Source organism: Wyeomyia smithii, chromosome 1 (genome assembly GCF_029784165.1).
Source record: "Wyeomyia smithii strain HCP4-BCI-WySm-NY-G18 chromosome 1, ASM2978416v1, whole genome shotgun sequence".
Taxonomy (NCBI): Eukaryota; Metazoa; Arthropoda; class Insecta; order Diptera; family Culicidae; genus Wyeomyia; species Wyeomyia smithii.
This window is the reverse complement of record NC_073694.1, coordinates 38,123,368-38,141,886: the sequence shown is the minus strand read 5'-3', so window position 1 is coordinate 38,141,886 and position 18,519 is coordinate 38,123,368. Positions and strand designations below refer to the sequence as shown.

At 39.0% G+C, this 18,519-nt stretch overlaps 2 protein-coding genes across 4 annotated transcripts in view; one reads left to right on the top strand and one right to left on the bottom strand.

Annotated features, from left to right (window-relative positions):
* Positions 1-18,519, bottom strand: part of LOC129718594 (outer dynein arm-docking complex subunit 3) — a 36,138-nt gene that overhangs the window by 7,100 nt on the left and 10,519 nt on the right. The window contains exons 1-5 of one of the 3 annotated variants that reach the window (XM_055669514.1): positions 14,533-14,857; positions 4,329-4,774; positions 3,361-4,269; positions 3,124-3,301; positions 2,422-3,064 (exon numbers count right to left, since the gene is read on the bottom strand). In XM_055669514.1, the coding sequence (XP_055525489.1) occupies positions 2,422-3,064; positions 3,124-3,301; positions 3,361-4,269; positions 4,329-4,419 (1,821 nt within the window). In that variant the 5' untranslated portion in view covers positions 4,420-4,774; positions 14,533-14,857. Of the gene's footprint in view, positions 1-2,421; positions 3,065-3,123; positions 3,302-3,360; positions 4,270-4,328; positions 10,076-14,532; positions 14,858-18,519 lie in introns of those variants that run through there. The other 2 variants (XM_055669515.1, XM_055669513.1) reach the window with 2 other exon arrangements.
* The window catches only part of LOC129718591 (neurogenic locus Notch protein), a 170,563-nt gene continuing 167,689 nt past the window's right edge, over positions 15,646-18,519 (top strand). The window contains exon 1 of the mRNA XM_055669511.1: positions 15,646-16,556. Coding sequence (XP_055525486.1) covers positions 16,433-16,556 — 124 coding nt within the window. The 5' untranslated portion in view covers positions 15,646-16,432. The remainder of the gene's footprint in view (positions 16,557-18,519) is intronic.

Sequence of the window (18,519 nt, the reverse complement as noted above, 5' to 3'; positions counted from 1 at the left end):
ACTTTTGGTCACTACTTGGTCTCTTATTTTCTCTGTTTTAAGTCACTTTCTTCATCTTAACTCACCAAAACCACAATATTTGACACTGCTACCAACCCTGCATTATGAAATAGATGGCATTCAAATCTCTTGATGTTTTTCAAATGAATTCGTTGTGTTTATTTTTTCTATTATATTCGCCAAGTTTTGAGGTATTTTGTTAACAGTTAAATTATGTATCACTATACATTTGGGAAAAATTGAGCAATATGGAATGGGTTATGATTTGATTCTTCTAATGAAAATAATGTGCGGTTAATAAGTTACTGTGCGGCATATAAGCACTGTTCAGTCAGCTTTTATCAAAATGCTCGGGGATAATAGCGCAAACCCGGATATCTTTCGGAAGCTTGAACAACATGGAACAATCATCAGTCGATTCTACGCACTTAATAGGATAAGAAGAAGTATCCCAATAGATTTCAAACTAGAGGCGTCTGAATAAGTATGACTACATTTTTTTTTGCCACTGTGCAATATTGTAACAGTTCTATAGAGAGTCTAGGATTCATCTTCACCTCATCTCACTTCATATTTTAACAAAATTAATCAAAACGACAAAGCAATTTGCAGCAATTTTACTGGTTTAGAAAATAATCATAAATGTGGATCTTCAGCGAGTGCGCGTATGTAGAATAAACTTACATAGCGTAAATTGCAGTGGTATTTCAGGACAACACAACGCACAAACATTTACACCCATTCTGTTTACGAAGACAACCTCGGCTCCAAAATCGCAGATCACCGGTATTAGCTCAAGGGTATGAAATCAGGAAACAGAACGTAGAATTTTCTATACAGTCAGTCAGTCGTCATCAACTAAAGTAGCAAAAAGAAACAAAACAACGGAATGATGTTACTGGAAGGGGACTCGTCATATTTTTGTACACGCCATTTCATTGGCTGCCATGGCAGTCAACCGAGCGTTCAAGCAAACTATATAAACCATTGTTGTTCAATAAATTATGCAGTAAATGTCTCCTTGAATGGAATGTGCAAAGTAATTAACGTAAGATTATGGATACAGTGAATTGAAGATTTTTAAGCTGATAAACTGCCAAAAGTTACTACACGTAGAAAATAATACTACTCATAGGAAATTAATATGCCAGTATCAATCCCTTATCTGCTATATAATATATTTTGCTATTGCGCTTTCGTTTCGGCTGTTTTGTACGACACTTTTATTTGCTACCGTAGTGACACAAGGATTACGGTGTTGATGCATCCTCTCGACTGTACTAGAACCGGGGATCGAGCACAATCCCGGTAAAACTAACGACGTGACAAACCTAAACACTGTCGGAATCGTACGATATGGCCGAAAATAATTATAAAAATAGTAATTTTTAACAAAGGTATATGTGAAGTAAAAGACTACCAAACGCGTAAATGCACACGGAATTGAGACCGGCTTTTAAAATAGCTAACTGATCAGAGAACTCTAAGACTGTCTCTATCGAAAATCTAACGGCACATCAATCGATGTTGCTCCCTTGCTAAAAAGCACCGGATTATTCTACTTTCAATAACCGTTTCGGACACTGGTAAATCTCGAAAAGATGGGCCCAAACCGCGGTCCTCACGTAACACGTACTGCAGAATAAGATTTCCGAAAATACAAAGTAACTGTCGAAGGAAATCCGTTTCCCCTAAATCCTCACGGTCATCAATCGTCTCAATAATTAAAGCGACAAACGGATGACATGTAGCGAATTTCGTAGACTTCATTGCTTTATTCTAAAACAATAGGAAAAACAACCGGCAAGGATGGCATTACGCCAAGCACTGATAAAAACGCTAGTATCCTCGAATCGCTCGAAGGAACTAAGCGTAGTTGTTTAAATTATTCCTCTCCTCTAAGCCTAGGTTTTAAACTTAAGCCCATTTTAAATCCTAATAATTTGTAAATTTTGTTGAAAGTTGTAAGAAGTGAATTTTGTTGACTCTAAGTTGTAGGGTGCACTTTTATTGAATAAGTTTACAAAAAATAATAGCGAAGATCAAGCACACATACACACTATTTAAGTTCAATTATCTCTAGCCAAGACGCAGAAGAAAAAAAAAACAATTCGAAAACGAACGTAAATTCAATTGAATTGTATTATATGTGTAACACAATTAATAATTAAATTAACTAATCAAACACAAACGATCCTCCGCCTTGAGCGAGCATCGATAAACTGAATGCAAATCTATATTGAGTGTACTGTAGACTATTATTAAACTTGAGTAAAGCAAGCTACCTACTAAAACCCTGCTACGGAGCGATAAACTTTCGGCTGGGTGGATATACAGTGGGAGCTCAAAGATACAGATCTTGCGTGTGTTTCTTTTTTTTCTGATTGTTTTGGTAGTGTGTATCACTTTCTAAGAACTAACCTAACGCCTTTTCGGCGGAGGCACTCGGAAGCCTTTTCGCCTAGATTTTGCTTCAATGATCATATTTGCTTGACGTTTCAGATAACTGCGGGACGGCACTTCGGCTTCATCATCGGAGAGCACAACAGTAGCACCCGGTCCGGGTGAAGCTGATGAAATTTGTGCAGTTGTCCTACCGGCAATCAAATTCACATACACCGGCGGATATGCAGGTGGTTTCTCTCGATCTTCCTGAGCCGATGAAGTTCCCACCGATGGAGTGGACGCTGGAACCTGCAAAGCACTAGCCGGTCGCGTCACTTCGCTCTCTTCCTCCGACATCCCGCTATCTTCGTCGTTCGCCAACTGACCACTGGCGATCATTCCAAGTTTGATCTTTTCCTCCAACATGTTACCCAAGTCATCAACAGAAATGTTTCCTGACGAGAGATCCATCGGTTCGGTTTGTTGCGCAGGCATCCAGCGTGCAAATTGGAGACCTATATTATCGTCTATTTCGCGCAAAGTCAGCAGCAACTCGACCAACGCATCCTTTATTGTATTAAACACATTCCGTGTGTAGTCTATGGACTTCTCACACTCCTCTCTGCTTGCTTTCAGTTCTTCGATCGAGTTTCGAATCTTCTCTAGTTCCTCTTGATTTCTGTAAAGAAAACGACACTGCATCACACAAGTATTAGAATGGGAAACTTGGAAACTTACACATCACTGTCTTTCACATCGGCAAACTTGAACGCATCCAGTTGTGCTGTCATCAATTCCCGCTGAGCCTCTAGCTGTTTCTTCTCGTTTTCGGTAATCGTGCGAAGATACGTGAGACGAGCGGAAGCTTCCCGTTGGGCCAAAAATCGATCCACGACTTCACTTGCTGCGCTTACGCCTGCCAATCATAGAACAAACTCAATTAATTCCCTAGTAGAATAAGATCCTCCTACTTACCTATAGCGTGCATCAACTTCTTAAACTTGTGCTCCATATCGGAAGCAGACTCTTTATCGTGACCCGTACCATCATCACCGTCGCCCTTGCCACCCGAGTGCTCACCAGTAGCGGACAAGATGCTCTCCTGATGAATTAATGTTTTACCGGAGGAAAAGATTTTCCTCTCAAGACGTTCAAGTTCTATTTTGCGTTCCTCAACCTGCCGCCGGAAATCCTGGGCTTGCTTCTCCCTAGCCTTGTTGGCGTAGATTGTCGTCTGTTCCTGCCGCTGAAGAATCGCTTTCGTGTTGTCTCTCATTTGCATAGCTTCCTTGTGCACGGATTCTAGCTTTGTAATCTCCGCTTGCTGCTCCGTGATAGCGACCTCTAGATCCAGCAGGGAACTTTCAAACTTTTCAGCATCTCTCATCAACGACGATCTGATGCCTCGATATTTCTTTCGAATATGTTCGGCCTCCATCCACTGGACCGAAGTTCGGTGGATTTCATTCTCCAGATGTGTGATCAGCTTCCGATTGGCGTCCTCTTCCACCGTTTCCGGTGGGTTCAAACCATCGGCATTGGATTTTTTGTAAGCCATCAGAGCATGGTATTGATCCAGCAGCTTCTTGTAGCATTGTTCTCGCTTCTTGTACCTTGCGTCGGCCACATCAACCTGCTTGTTAACGTCAATGGTTTTCAGATCAATGATGTCCACAGCCTCCTGGACGGTTTTTGCTCCGGGTGGAAGTTGAATGCGACGCTTGATTTCCTGTACGTTCTTTTGCGCTTTGGCGCTGTTCGGGTTGTGCAAATAGGACAGTTTGTTGGTTAAATCTCGTACCTCCTTTTTCAGCTCGGCAACCTTTTCGTTCTGTACCTTTTTGGTATCGGCCCATTCTTCAGTGTACGCTTTCTTCTGACCCTCTACAATGGAGCAGGATTGGATTGAATGTATCATTTGGTAGACATCTTGGACAACTCACCAGCTAGAGTAACCTTCTTCTTCAGTTCGCCAATTTTTTTATTCGTAAGAGCTAAACTCTCCACATTCAAAATCGGTTTTGGAGTTGACATAACTAAAAAAAGTTTGCAATTTGTGTTGCACCCCAACGGAAGGTGTATAAAATTCCGTGATATATGCGATCGGCTGATATCGACCCAACAGTCGTTATTTGAAGCATTCGTGTTGTTTTAGTGATGACCAACACGCATGCCTGGTAGAGCTCACCATATCTGGGCACATGTACGCTATTCTCCAGACATTGCGCCAGTTGAGCATTATCTGCAGGAATTTTGTTGTAATCTTATGGAATTTTGTGGATCTTGTTAGGGTAATTGATCGTTGTTCGAACTATTAACTCACCAGCAAATTTGTTGTTTCCACCATCAGCTTCATTTTTTACAGCTTTTGCAACTAGTATAGATAAAACTGGTCGATGAAATGAAAAAAATGTGCATTCCAAAAACTCAAACCGAAAAAAATGAATGATTATGCTGCCCATAAAAGCATAACTGTCCCATATGGATTTTTATCGATTTTGAGTTAAGTATAAAATTAGCTTATTTACATCGTAATCCACCTAAACAACTGGAATTTAAACCGACTTTATTCGAAAACTTTTCGAAAAAACATCCCACCTGAACTGTGGATCCCACCTGAACTATGGAAAATAAATGCATAACAGTCCCATATAGAATTTAGCCCATTATAAACCTTTTCTTTCTGAATAAAGCAATCAAAGAACTTTAATATTATTTAAGATCATTATTGCACGTTGGAGAGCCAAAAATAATTGTAACAGTTGGTTTTGAAGCTTGTCCATCAAGGACAGTGCTTCCCAAAATGCACGTTTATTTCGAGTGATTACCGGCAAAATTCCAGCAGAGGACTGCTTTTGTCACTGCATCGGCGCAAAAACCTCCTCTAAAATGTATACTTCAACCATCGCCTTGTTCTTCACTATTTGACATTATTTTCCTGCCGGATATTGTTCCATGGAGTTATTTCCAAACCCCAAAAAATCTTCTTTGGCTGTATCCGAATCCGACTCATATTGCTGAATTAACTTCATTTGTATCAGTAATATTTATGTTACACTTTTATTAGACAATAAAATTGCCGAACTTTCACACTACTACTGTTCGAGTGTTATATTTTGAAACTAAACGCATTTCTCTTCTGTCAAAATTTAATGACGATGGGACTGGCATGTATTAGAACTTCCTGAATAAGGTAGTTTTTATGATCAGTTTTACAACCAGAGTATATTTGGAGGTAAATTGTGAATGCGTTGAAGTATTATCCTCGAAAAAAGTATAATAATTCTCTTCTTGAATAACATAGAATACAAATGAACGTCTAACATTAAAATCGCATTTTCTCGCTCTCCATGTTTTTCCATATGGGACAGTTATGCTTTTATGGGCAGTATAACTATTCAACCATTCCTATGAATTTCGGTGCCCCTAGCCATTGCCAAAAGCGTCAACTTACGTGAGAGGCTCATATACAAATTGTTCGACGGGATCGCCCGGCATTTTAACGTTATGTTTACGAGGTTTACTCATTTAAGTCTCTGAAAAAACGGTAATGACTAGGGTCACCAAAAGTCACAGAAATTTTTAAATAGCTATAATCTTTCATTTTTTCCGGTTTGAGCTTTTGTAATTTCTGTCAAGCGTATTTGCAAACCCAAACTTTATTGGAAAATTGGTCAAAATAATTACATAATAACAATGCATTAAAGACAACACAGTTTTAATCTCGCATAACCCAACAAAACTAAATACTGGCTGGGTCGGTAGGACTTAATCGAGGTTTCTACTAACCCTAACATCCCTAACAAAACCTCGAGCTTCCATCCATTGCACTCATAAACATAAAGTATCATTACTAATCCACTTCACTTCTCATGTTTCTTTACTTTCATAAACTCTGCTCAACAACTCTATACATCTTCGGTCCGATAAAAAGGCTATTCCCACTGCTTCCGTTCCGGGGCCGGGCCGGATCCGGGCCGTGTCCGTGTCCCGTCCGGGACTTTAATGCATTCACACTGCGCCGTGTACGAACCGTTCCTGCGCTGCGCTCTGGCTGAGAAAACACAACACTTGTTTAACACAACACTTTTCCCGAACTATAATTCAACGTTTGACTGTGACGGCAATATGCATGAATGCAAATGCAAAGCAAAACCGAAAATATGTTACTACCACATACACGCATCTACCCGAATGCCTTCCGTGCACTCTCCCGGCAACACAAAGTATCGTCGGCAACGATAGTTTTTTTCTCGCACGGCGGCAGCACGACGGCAACTCAGCGCTGCTCCGGTCTGGGCACGTCGCGTCGGTGTGAATGCGTTCGTAAGAACGCATGCAATCAATCTCAAACGAGCCCGGATGACACACGGATCAGCCACGGCCCGGTCCCGGATCGGAAGCAGTGGGAATAGCCCTAAAGAGCAACTAACTGACATCTACGCATTTTCTTAAAACATCTTCCAAATTTGAAGCTTCACTTCTACTACTATTAAAACTAAATTACTACATATCACTAATGAATAAATTTCATTTCTTTCGCTTTTGCATGTGAGAACGAGATTTACCGATTTCAAAATAAAAGCTCTGTAACTAAGAAAAAACATCGTTGGCTATATCAAGGAAAATATAGCAGATTTCAGGAAGACTATTTTATCAACCCAGAACATATCGGACGAAGCTAGACTGGATGTAGAGCGTCATTTCTCCAAAAACTAGAAAAAATCAACGAAATCAACGCAAGGAGCTTCGGTACTAACAAAGCAAAGTGTTGACTCTGGATCGCAGCTTTTCGGAAATAGATGAATTTGTTTCTAATGTAGCAGCTGACTCAATGATTGCGAATATGATGGACCCGACCCAACAGAGACCGCGATTGCGGTAGATGATATTCACATTGATGACATGCTCGAAAACTTAGAATATATGAAGGCAAGTGTAAACGGAGGCTGCTTGGAAGCTGTGAAATGCGCTGCTCATACCCTGAATTTGGTCGTTAAGGATTCCTTGAGATCGGCAAACCAAATAACTATCAAGAATATTCGCCAAGTACTAAGACTTTTAAAATTTCGTGTATATGTTGAGTTTGCAAAGGTGCCATTATGACAAATCGATGTCGAAGCTCGTTGAGACTTACTGTATGATATGGTGTTGAGTATATATAAGCAAAAGGATTTTATAACGAAATCGGAGGCCAATGCGAAGAGCTACACTTAGAAACAGAGTTCATGAAAGAATTCAAGGTTGCATCCGAATCTGTTTAGGCGCTACAAAAAGACCATCTGATTATGGGTGATACTTACAATTTTTTAAAAAGAGTATCAAAGTGACTCGAGATGCCACCGACATAAAGAGATCGTAGAATGAATTGGCCCCTGCGAATGACTTAGCAGAGTGTCCAAACTTTGAAGGAGTCTATTCGAACGAAAGTACTATTTTTCATGAAGGACGACTGTGTTTGAATTTTGAGCTTTAGTTTTGACGATAAAATCGAAAAGGATGAACAGGTGTCAAGTGGTAAGAAACTTATAAATTAACATTTTTATTCCACTGACACATAACGTAACATGTAGATAATTCTGTTCTAGAATCTAGCCCAGAGGTAAATCTGCCGGAAGCAGATTCCGATACTTCGAATGGTAAGAATACTTTGTTTATATCAATTTCAGCAGCGTAGTTTTTCGTTAATCATCAATAAGTCAACGGACATCAAGGCAACAAAAACTTTGGTAACGGTGATGAGAATGTGCGATGAAGACGAACAAGGAAACATTAAGGTACGTGACAAGTTTAATGACGCAGTACCACTGCTGACCATGAAAGCATACGCAATGCGATAGTTGATCAATTTCGACGAAATTTCTTACAAGGATCTTGGTGAGGATTCGCGTTGGACACCCGTTGGCTGTCGTTGGAAGCGGTAGTAAAAAGTAGATTTGTTGGCTCAACTAGCTAATGATCGTACAATTTCAATCATAACTTCTACCTTTTTGATGTCTGCGTTAGGGAAATAAGCCAATCGTATGGAAAATGAATGTGAATATTTGCCTTTGAAACTTTTCCATTATTTTCACCACGCAATGTTTTTATACAAAAGTTCAGCTCAATTGGACTTCGAAAAGTTGTGCCTCAAAGCGGTCCAAGTTTCCCTATTTTATTTTTTTTGACGTTGGACTAACGTCTATATCGAAGTTAGGCACCTGAATTTGAAAATCTAGTAATTCAACCGGGGAAAACCATGGAAAAGTGGTCAGGTTTTGAGCGCCTATACATCAGTCATTTCTTTTCAGAATTTCGAGGTTTTGGCATCAACCGATCAGAAATTCTTTTACGGTTGAATTTATGTAACAAAAATAACCTATTTCTCGAGATACACTATTGAAAAATTGATAAATCACATCGATTGTCTAAATCATACCGAGCAACCAATCACCACCTCTCTTCACAAGCACAGTCGACACTAACGGATACAACCGATCTGACTTTGTAAACAGTCTCACAGCTTTCAACCAATAACGAGCTTGCTTTCGGTAGCTGCAACAGGTGTTTCAACACCGTTTTAAAATGCTTCTTTTATCATTACCACTGAACAGATTCTAAACACCAATGGCTTGATTAATAGGGGAAATATTGCGCAAGATTGTCATATAATAATTTAAATATGTTTTCGATACTAAACTAGTTAAAAGTTGTGTTAAAAGTCGTGCACATTCAACTAATCACAAGCTCGCTTCTTGTTTGCTCGCGGATGGATTTTTGCTTTGGGCTATATAATAGCCTGTGTCGTCTCATAGCAGTCATCAGTTAACATGTGAAAGGCCACCAGGCCGGTCTTGTATAATCAGCAGCGGTGGCTGATTCCAGCGGCCAAACTGAGCTGCAGCAGAACCAGAGCGGTGGTATCAGGCAGCAGCGGCGGAGGTAGTGGGAAGCTGCATTTCTTCATTCAGTTCGGTGCTCCTTCGATCTGAGTTGGACCCCACCAGCGGTAATCCAATTCAGATATCGTTGGGTGAAAACGTTGGGTGTGTGTGCAGTGTGCACATATAGCGTATGTGCATCTGTATTGCTATGACATTTGCGATGATAGGGATGGCGCTGTTGCGTGTGTATGGCTAGCTATAGCGTGTGTAAGACACTAGCATGTGTAGCATATTATGGCTATTGCGTGTATATCTTCAGCGTGTGTACGGATAGTTATAGCTTGTGTGTGGATAGCTGCTGCGTGTCTAATGATTAGTAATAGCGTATGTATGGATAGTAACAGCGCATGGTTGGATAGCTTATGCGTGTGTATAGATAGTTGTATCGGATGTATGGAAAGGAATAGCGTGTGTATGGATAGCTATAGCTACAGCGTGTGTATGAATAGTTTTAACGCGTTTTTAGATAGTTATAGCATGTGTGTGAATAACTATAGCGGGTGTTTATCGAAGATTATTATTGTCATTGAAAATATTAAAACGTCTTAACGAACACAGTTGTGAATTTGATTTTACAGCAGCGATTTTAACTTCTTCAGCCAGTCTTTATTCATCGAGTAAAAATTACTACCTATGAATGATCAACACTTATTTACTAGAAATTTGATTTAGATCAAAACGGGTTCTTTTGAGTATCATGAGTTATTGGTAAAAAGCGTTGCAAGTTTTCTCAATGAGCATTCATTAAATTTTCGTTTTTGTTTCTCGGTGCGCGGTTTTGATTTTGTTTCTCGCACACAGAGAAAGAAACAAACTTGTCGCTATCGTGAAAAATAACAAAACAATTAGAAATGCTCTAAATCACAACTGAAGAAGTTAAGATATTTTCCTGTCACTCGCCCAAACCTTGATAACAACTACCGAAAAACGTGTGATTGAGCTCTTGCTATATTGAGTTATTGAACCAAACGTTTTTTTTCAAATACATGAAGTTATATGCTGGGCTGGAACTAACCTAGCATGAGTTTTATCGATTAAATGTCAAACAATTTTCAAATTTAAAATTTTCGGTTGAATCGTTCTGGGCTCCAATTTCAGATAGTTTCGTAAAGTTTGCTTTTTGCTTAGATAGGAAAATTTTACCAATTCGCTCAATTAATGATTGTCTTGGTAGTGCAGCAAACAAAGGGTTGATTCGAATATGTATGAAATGACAGCGATTAAATAAAAGATATCCATTCTTTTAGTATATATTATTATTTATAACGTTTTAACGTCTCAGCATCCAGAAATGCACTGTTAGATAAAATTGCAGCAAATACTAGAGTTGCAATTCTCTCTATTATTTGTTTTAATGGAATATAAGAATACCGTAGTCCAACGTCATGCGGTCGTGTCTTGAATACCACCCTCCTACTTTTTATTTGTATTTTTATTAATTAAAAATGCATAAAACGTCAAGATATCGTGATATCTGAAAAATCGAAAAAAATTTACTTTTGCGGGTTTTTTCAGGAAATTTTTGGGCTGGAAAACTCTCCGTCTGCTCGGAAAAGTCCTAGCAAGTCGTTCCCAACGTTTCATACATTTTTAAGACATTTGGCATTTAAAAATTCGAAACCGACAACCGTTCCAGTAAAAATATGTGACAGCTGGTGATTTAATTTTTTTAAAACCGCGAGACTTTGCAAATGCTCACAGTACACTTTAGATGAACGCGGGACATTTGGTCCCGCGACATTTGGAATAATTGTTTTGTGCATTAAGCGATGGAAATAATTATAACGCCACCACGTTAATTTCCTAGCTCAGTTCGCTAGCATGCGTCTGACTTCACTATAATTCAAAATGAATGTTAGCCAGGTTATAAGATACTGCTTAGAGCACAGATATTTCAAAATAATGCATTTTTTCTGATTTTCAAAGACCATTCTTAAAAGGAACCGTTTTAACGTGCGGAGTAAAATCGATGTTTGGAAGGAAGAAGGGTTTACTCCCCTTGAGGTTGCTCGTAGAATTAGCAGAAGTAGGGATGCAGTATTACATTATGTCCGACTTGGTGTTCAATACGCTACAAAAACATTCTTGCGGACGTCCATGCTTGACAGGTAGAGACAAATGACATTCTAGCGCCTAGCTGTTGAATCCAAGCATAACGTAAAATAAAAGCAGAAAAAAAAACATTTGAGTAATCAGTCGTCGTTTCCATCAAGTTACAAACTCCGACACGATCCTTTTATACAAAAAAAAAACAATCGCTCTTCCGCGATTTCTTTCGCGGTTGTTTTATCATTGTTTTATAGAGAAATACCAATCCTAGGATGATTTCTACTTGGATCGATGGTTAGAATTATTTTCAGTAAGGAAAAAGTTTTATCTGACAACTGTTGGCAAGACAAAAAAACCTGCGAATAAATCTCGTAACTCCGGGGGAGGGACCGTAATGGATTAGTGGCACTAGAAAAACTCTTATATGCTACATATAAACCAGAATGAATTCCAAAAAGTATTGCGAATTGCTAAAAGAGGCTTTGATTATTTTCACGGAGGACTTAATGAATGACAATGTTATTTTTCAGCTATATATTGCTTCATTTTACACAGCCAGTAGCACAAAAAATCTAGTAACGCATAATATTCCTTTTATGTGTTGGCCATCGCATAGTTCGGACTCGAATCCTATGGAGAATGGTTGAAAAATTTTATTATTATTTTATTTTATTTTTTATTTGCACAGGGCAGAAAATTCGAAACTGCTGGACGGTTTAAAAAAGCTATTATCGACGAATGGGCAAAAATTACTCCGAATACATTAAAATATCTCATTTATTTAGCCAAGGCGGCTACAAATATTTATACAGAATAAAGGTGAAGCAACACATCTCTAATCATATATGGTTTGGAGTTTTTTGAAAGTTAAGTTTTTTTTTTCAAAATCCATCCCAAAAAAAAACATCCATCCCACAAAACACGTCACATGTTCATCTCAGTTTTCACAGAATGTATCCCAGTGAAGTAAAAAAAGACGTAGTCCTACGTCAAAAATAATGGTAAATCTTTAAACATATTTGTCGCAATTTTTAAGTAGAGCTGATCATGCGGAAAAAGGTTGGCTCCGTTAAACATTACATGTATAGGGCCGTGTCAAATAAACAGCAGAAAAAGGTCGAACCTTTGATAATCCGACTGTTGGGGCTGTCGCAATGCCGATTCCCAAGAATATTTCCAGTCTAATTAGAATCAATATCATTTTGGAAGCGTTTTCAGGACTCTACGATAGAGATTCACAAGAGCTAGAAAACGAATTTCTTGCTTGTGTTAGAAAACAAACCTATTCAAAAATTGAATATCTTGAACAACTGCTAAAACTATTTCATTCATCCCTTAGTTTTTCTATTCATTGTTATTTTGAAGAACCATGAGACGTTATAATAGAGCATTAGTACATACCGCGCTTCCACGGTTATAGTTTTTAATGTCCGGCCGATTCCTTAAAATTGCTGAAATGATTGATTCCAAGATTAGGGGGTGTCTGTATCAAAATTGAAATAGATAAAAAAAATAGAAAAATTTTTAGGTAATCTACTCAGATACGACACGCTTGTCAAATGAAGAAGCTACAGCATCTTTAACAGTTCCCACAAGGTAATTATTGCATTCTTGTTCGCTAACTGCGCCTATCAAAGCATTGTATGTTTTTACCAGTTGTTTGCTCCAGATAATCAACAAAACAAATACGAAAACGAACTTTTTTTTTATTCTCGCTTATTTTCCGTCGGTCTAGTTCCGCCACTGTTGTGGCCAATCACCGACGCCCAGGGAGGCGACTCCACACCCAGGACTCTAACTCACGACCCGTTTATTAACGGACCGGCGCCAACGGCTTTACTTCCTCATGCGATGGAAGGCGTGATCCCAGAGATTTTTCGCCTCAGAAAATCTCCCGGTGTCGGCTAGGATTGACTCTAGACCAGTTGGGTTGGTTGTGAGTGGATCACGCCACCTCACAACCATCGACACCTATGTCGGCGGTGGGATTCGAACCCAGGCGTCGAGCGTGGTTGGCGGAGACGTTACCAACCACACTAGGCCGAACTTGGCTGTTTGTGTAGTAAACTGAACAATAGTTATTCGATAATTTTTGAATAGACGGAAGACGCAACAGAAAAACTCAAAAATACTATTTCAATATAGAGCAACACAGAAAATTGTTATCAATGTTCAATAATAGATAGATAGCTTACATATGATGGCATATTCATACGATTGTTCATAGTGCAATGAAATTGCGAGATGTATAGTCTTGAATGTAACCAACTAAATACTCACAAAAATATTAGTTTCTAGATTTCACCAAAAATAGAATGACTTTAAAGCATGAAAGAAATCCTCAATATATCTTGGAAGATCACTCGAGAGTCTGAAATAAACGGAATAACCTGTAACACGTAAAAAGAGCAAATGCAAGTTTATGCCAGCTTCACAAACGACATCATAAATGTACTTTTTACCAAGAAGGTAAGTAAAGTTAGGTCTCATAACTTCTTATAAGTTCGGCTTAATTTCTTCTTTATTATAGGCTCGCATTGAGAGTGACTATTCTGCTAAGTGCAAGTATTTAAAACTGTGGAAATAATAGTAATCCCGGCCATATTCATCTAAGGTATATTGCAACCGATAATATATAGTTTGTTACCATTCTACTATAATGATATGATATAACCTATTAACGTTGATGTCGCTGGTAGAAAACCTATGGCTTACAACCCTTTTTCCCCGTAAGATTCCTTTTCAACCCGATTCTTATGTTAGTCAAGGTAAAATATTATGTTTCTTCAGTGTACATTTCTTTGCCGTTTAGGAGTAAAGGGAATCGAATTTCTCGGGAATATTTTTGATGTTTGCCTTAATCGAAATCCACGGGTGATTTTAACCACTGAAAATCGCTTGTAAAAGCGAGAAAAAATAAAACTGAGCTATCTTAAATTAAAGCCAAAATCTCAACTTACTATTTCTACTTGTGTCTTCTAAAAACTCATAACGCTCTCAATAATGCTTTCTTAATACTCCTCTATAATCGTATGTCTACTGCGAACACATCGAATATCGACTTTATCGACATCCCACTGCTAAACAGATGGCTAGTAAAGTCATAACAAACCAACTTATTCTCTCGATATTCTCTCCCCGTGCATAAATAACGACACTTCGGATGTAAACTAACCAAACTGATAACCACCCTGCACAATATGCGTGCAATAGAGGGTACATACACACTTAAAGTCTGATCGAAGTACGTATGTGTTACAACAACACCAATCGCGCGTTTATGTTTGAATGAACCGTCACTCGTTCACCACCAGTTGGCTGTTCCTGAATGACTACGATCGTTGATATCTCTGTCTTATTTTACGATATCATCTCGTTTTTCGTGGATTAAACTTCACAAATTCAACTGATCTCCAGCATTCTATTAAATCATGAGCTTCTAGTGGAATTGCAAATAAAATAAAATTGCGCTCGCTAAATATTTAGAAAAGTTGTCACCTATCTCGCCATCCTGAACGAGTAAAGGAAAATTGACTGCTTGCTGGAGCTGGGAACTGCCTCCGTATACGAATGGATGGACTGTATGTAATACATACAAAGTTCTCAGAATGCACACATGCTAGTTTTCTGTGTATGAAGCGCAAACTCCAGCAGATAGACGCGAACGACGGTGGGCAAAAACTGGTTCTGCCTGAAACGGGGGGTGCATCGGTTAGGCTATAATGACATCTTTTTCTAAATAATCTTTATATTCATGTATCAAGAAATTTTGTGTTCATGTTTCATGCATTCAATTTTCAAACATCGAAATAGGTTTTAGCTAAAGTTTACATCGTGCTACCCCTCGAAATTTCAAAACTGGTTTATCGCCATAACTTTTGCCTCTCTTTCGCACCAACGCCAAATTCGTTTCATTCTCTTTTGATCGTAAAAATTTTCGTTGATCGCAAGTAGATCCGTCAAATTTCCCACGTTCGAACGGTAACATTTTCTTCTGAAACATTGCAAGATGATGCCAAAATTTGTTCATGTGTTGTAAACGCTTCACTAATTTACCGCAATTTATGGTATCATTGAATAAAGTTTCCAATCCCGACACATTCCCCACGGCACGACGCGTAGCAATACATTGGCAGCCATTTTGCATTTTCTCTGATCTCACGCTGTCTCTGTTCAGTGCGCGCAGGCAACAATCCGCCGGTGGTTACTCTCTCCGATACACAAACTGAGCGCGGCAAGGGTGTTTGTGTGTTCTAGGAAAACAAGTCCTGCTCAAAGTGTATCGAGACGCGAGTGTGAACGCACATGCTCCGTGCGCTCAGTGCTGTTTTTTCTGCTGTGTTCCGTTACAAGAAAGCATCCAGCTTCTGAATATCCACTCTTGGGGAGCAGTTTGGAAGACCGTGCAACAGCGAGTTGTGTTCAATTTATTCGGTGTGGAGCGGATATTCACTGTTTTTCGGTTTTGGTGATTCCTAGGTGTCCTTACAAAGGACAGTTTGAAAAAAAGGATGTGTGAAATAGTGAATGGATGTTTGAGCAAAGCTAAGATGGTCGATGCTGATTCGCTGGTAGAATTTTGTGTGTAAGGAATGTAACACAAAGGAAGTAGAAGAAAAGGCTCAGCCTGAAGTGATACAGCCGCGATTGGTGAAGATATTTGTGCAATTTTGTGCTGAAGGAAGAGGCCAGTAAATAAAATAAGCTTCGTATAAAGGGATCCACAATCCGACTGCGAAATGAATGGTGTAACGGTAAAGGATTACAACAATGAGTGTCATTCGGGAGTTTAATTCAGTTGCGCCAATAATGAATGAATAGTGATATCGCCGAACGGGGGGAAGTCAGTGATTACAGTGCTTTGGCGCACAAATGGAAGAATTATAACTTAATTAAGAAGAGTTTTGTTTGAAAGTGAGCAGTCCGAAGCGCGAGAAGATTGAGTGTTAAGCAAATTTAGAGGAAGAAATTGAACAGGTGTTCTGGAAAAGGGGGTATCTACTGCCCGCCAGAAGGGAACGGACCAGCCGGAGAAGAAACTATTTCTAAAAACGGTTTTTTTCCGCATTGGAACTATGCGGTTGATGGCGACCACCGGCCGGAGGTCGTCCGCCATAACGACACTCGGACTGAACGGAATTTGGATTAAACTACTGGTTGCTGGCCTGTGCTTGTGCTCTCTTTTTGATTTCGCTTCCGGTAAGTAGATTGATCTTTATTTTGGAGAGCAACTATTAAAAAAAATGGACAAAACCAAAACTACGCAAACAATTCATGAAACAGTGTAACCTAGATTCCGTTGAACGCGAGTACTATTACAAGCAATGCAAGGATATCCACTTTTTAACGAATACATGCGTACATACAAAAGGACAAAGCATAAATCCGGCACCCTCTTAATAGCCCTGTACGGAGGAGCGAGACAGAGGCAGGGGTGAGAACGAGAACAATGAGGATATAGCACTGCACCCAGTCCGAGGGGTTCGTTGCTTTCTCAACGATCGGAGAAATTTTTGCGCACACCTGCAGCAGCTCAGCAATGTTCTCAGGCCGGGCGCAGATCGATGCGATGCTCAAATCTTTCGTGTCGTTTCAGGCCGAGCAATAAACCCAAATATAATTTCGGGACTTTCTTTTCGACCTCTGTTTGGCTGTTTTTAAGCTCGTATCTTTTGTTGTAATTTGAATACAACACGGCGGATCCCTTTCCTCTGCAGCAGTAGTATAGCACACATGTGTACGGAGAGCAGGATAATGCACTTAGCGCGGAAGTGTGTGCGTGCTCGTGCGTTCGTTTATTGACTAAACTAATACCTACAGGATGGACCCACTGGCAAGGACCAACTGTCGGTTTTTTTGATGAAGACGACCGAGGCTGGTGTTTGTCTAGAAAATTAAAGATAAATGAAACTTGTGAAACTAGAACATGTTCACCTTATGATTTTCTAGTGTTACATTAAATATTTGTGTCTAAACATTATGCTCATCAAAAAGAAATGTTTCAATCGTGTTGTTGAAGAGCTGTCCAAAGTTTTTACTAAAAACTCAACGATGTTAAAAAATCTTCAAATAAAACGGTTTGAGCTTACAGACTCACAACTAAACAAAGACTTTAAATATTAAAAGGTTTATTTTTAATTGAAGTAGGGTAGAGCGGGGCTAGTTGGTTACGGGGTAAGTTGGTCAATGAGAATATCTTCGAATCTACGTATCAAAAAAATCGGGTTATATGGGTGATACGTAGTAGATAACCAGGGAAACTAAATGACGAAAGAAAGTACAGTTTTAATTGAGACGTATAATAAATACAGGTTGGTGCCAAATTGGCCATCAATTCTACTCGGTTTTCAAGTTTAAACTTTTTGTCTAAACAAAGTTAGCCAAATGGAAATAAACATGGCCCAACGTATTATGAAAGTCATTTCCGTTAGTTTTAAGTTGTGTAAAGCAAACTTTCGCCAAAATTTTATTTTCATATATTTCAAGTAATTTTCATATTTAATACGTGAGGGGCTAGTTGGTCACATACTAGCGGGGCTGGCTGGTCATATGAACATAATAAATGAATTCAAGTAACCAAGTAAAGGAACAGTGCTGTCATGATGCAATCTTAATCCATGCGAAAACAGCATTTTTTATTGTTTAGTAAAACCATTTATTTGAATTTATATATTTGGTAAAAGTTATCTCCATTGCATTGTCATTTTGATGAATCTTTTATTGCACACTATAAATGCTGAGTCATTGATCTCAAATAACTATAACGTACACTAATGCATCGACAAATGCCTTCTACCTGATGAAAATTTCGGCGAAAGCAAGCTTTCAACAAAAAAAAAGGAAAAAGCTAAAGTAGCTATGATTTTGTGCTTGTGATTGCAGATGCGAATCTAGAATTTAGCTCTGGTTCTCAGTTTAATCCGTATTGTCTTTGATTTAGTTCGCAACCAAACTATTAGAGAGATTTAAACATATACTTCTTATCAGGCATTAAAGAGTAACACGATTTTTTTCTTGCAATTATGAGTTACTTTTTGCATTGTTTGGGATTCCGGAAAGCAAATGTATGAACAAAAAACCGGGTGTGGTTTGACCTCCGCTGGGGCGCCACAGGCTGCCGCGAATGCAGCGAGGAAGAAAAACTGAATTGTCCTTCCGAAAT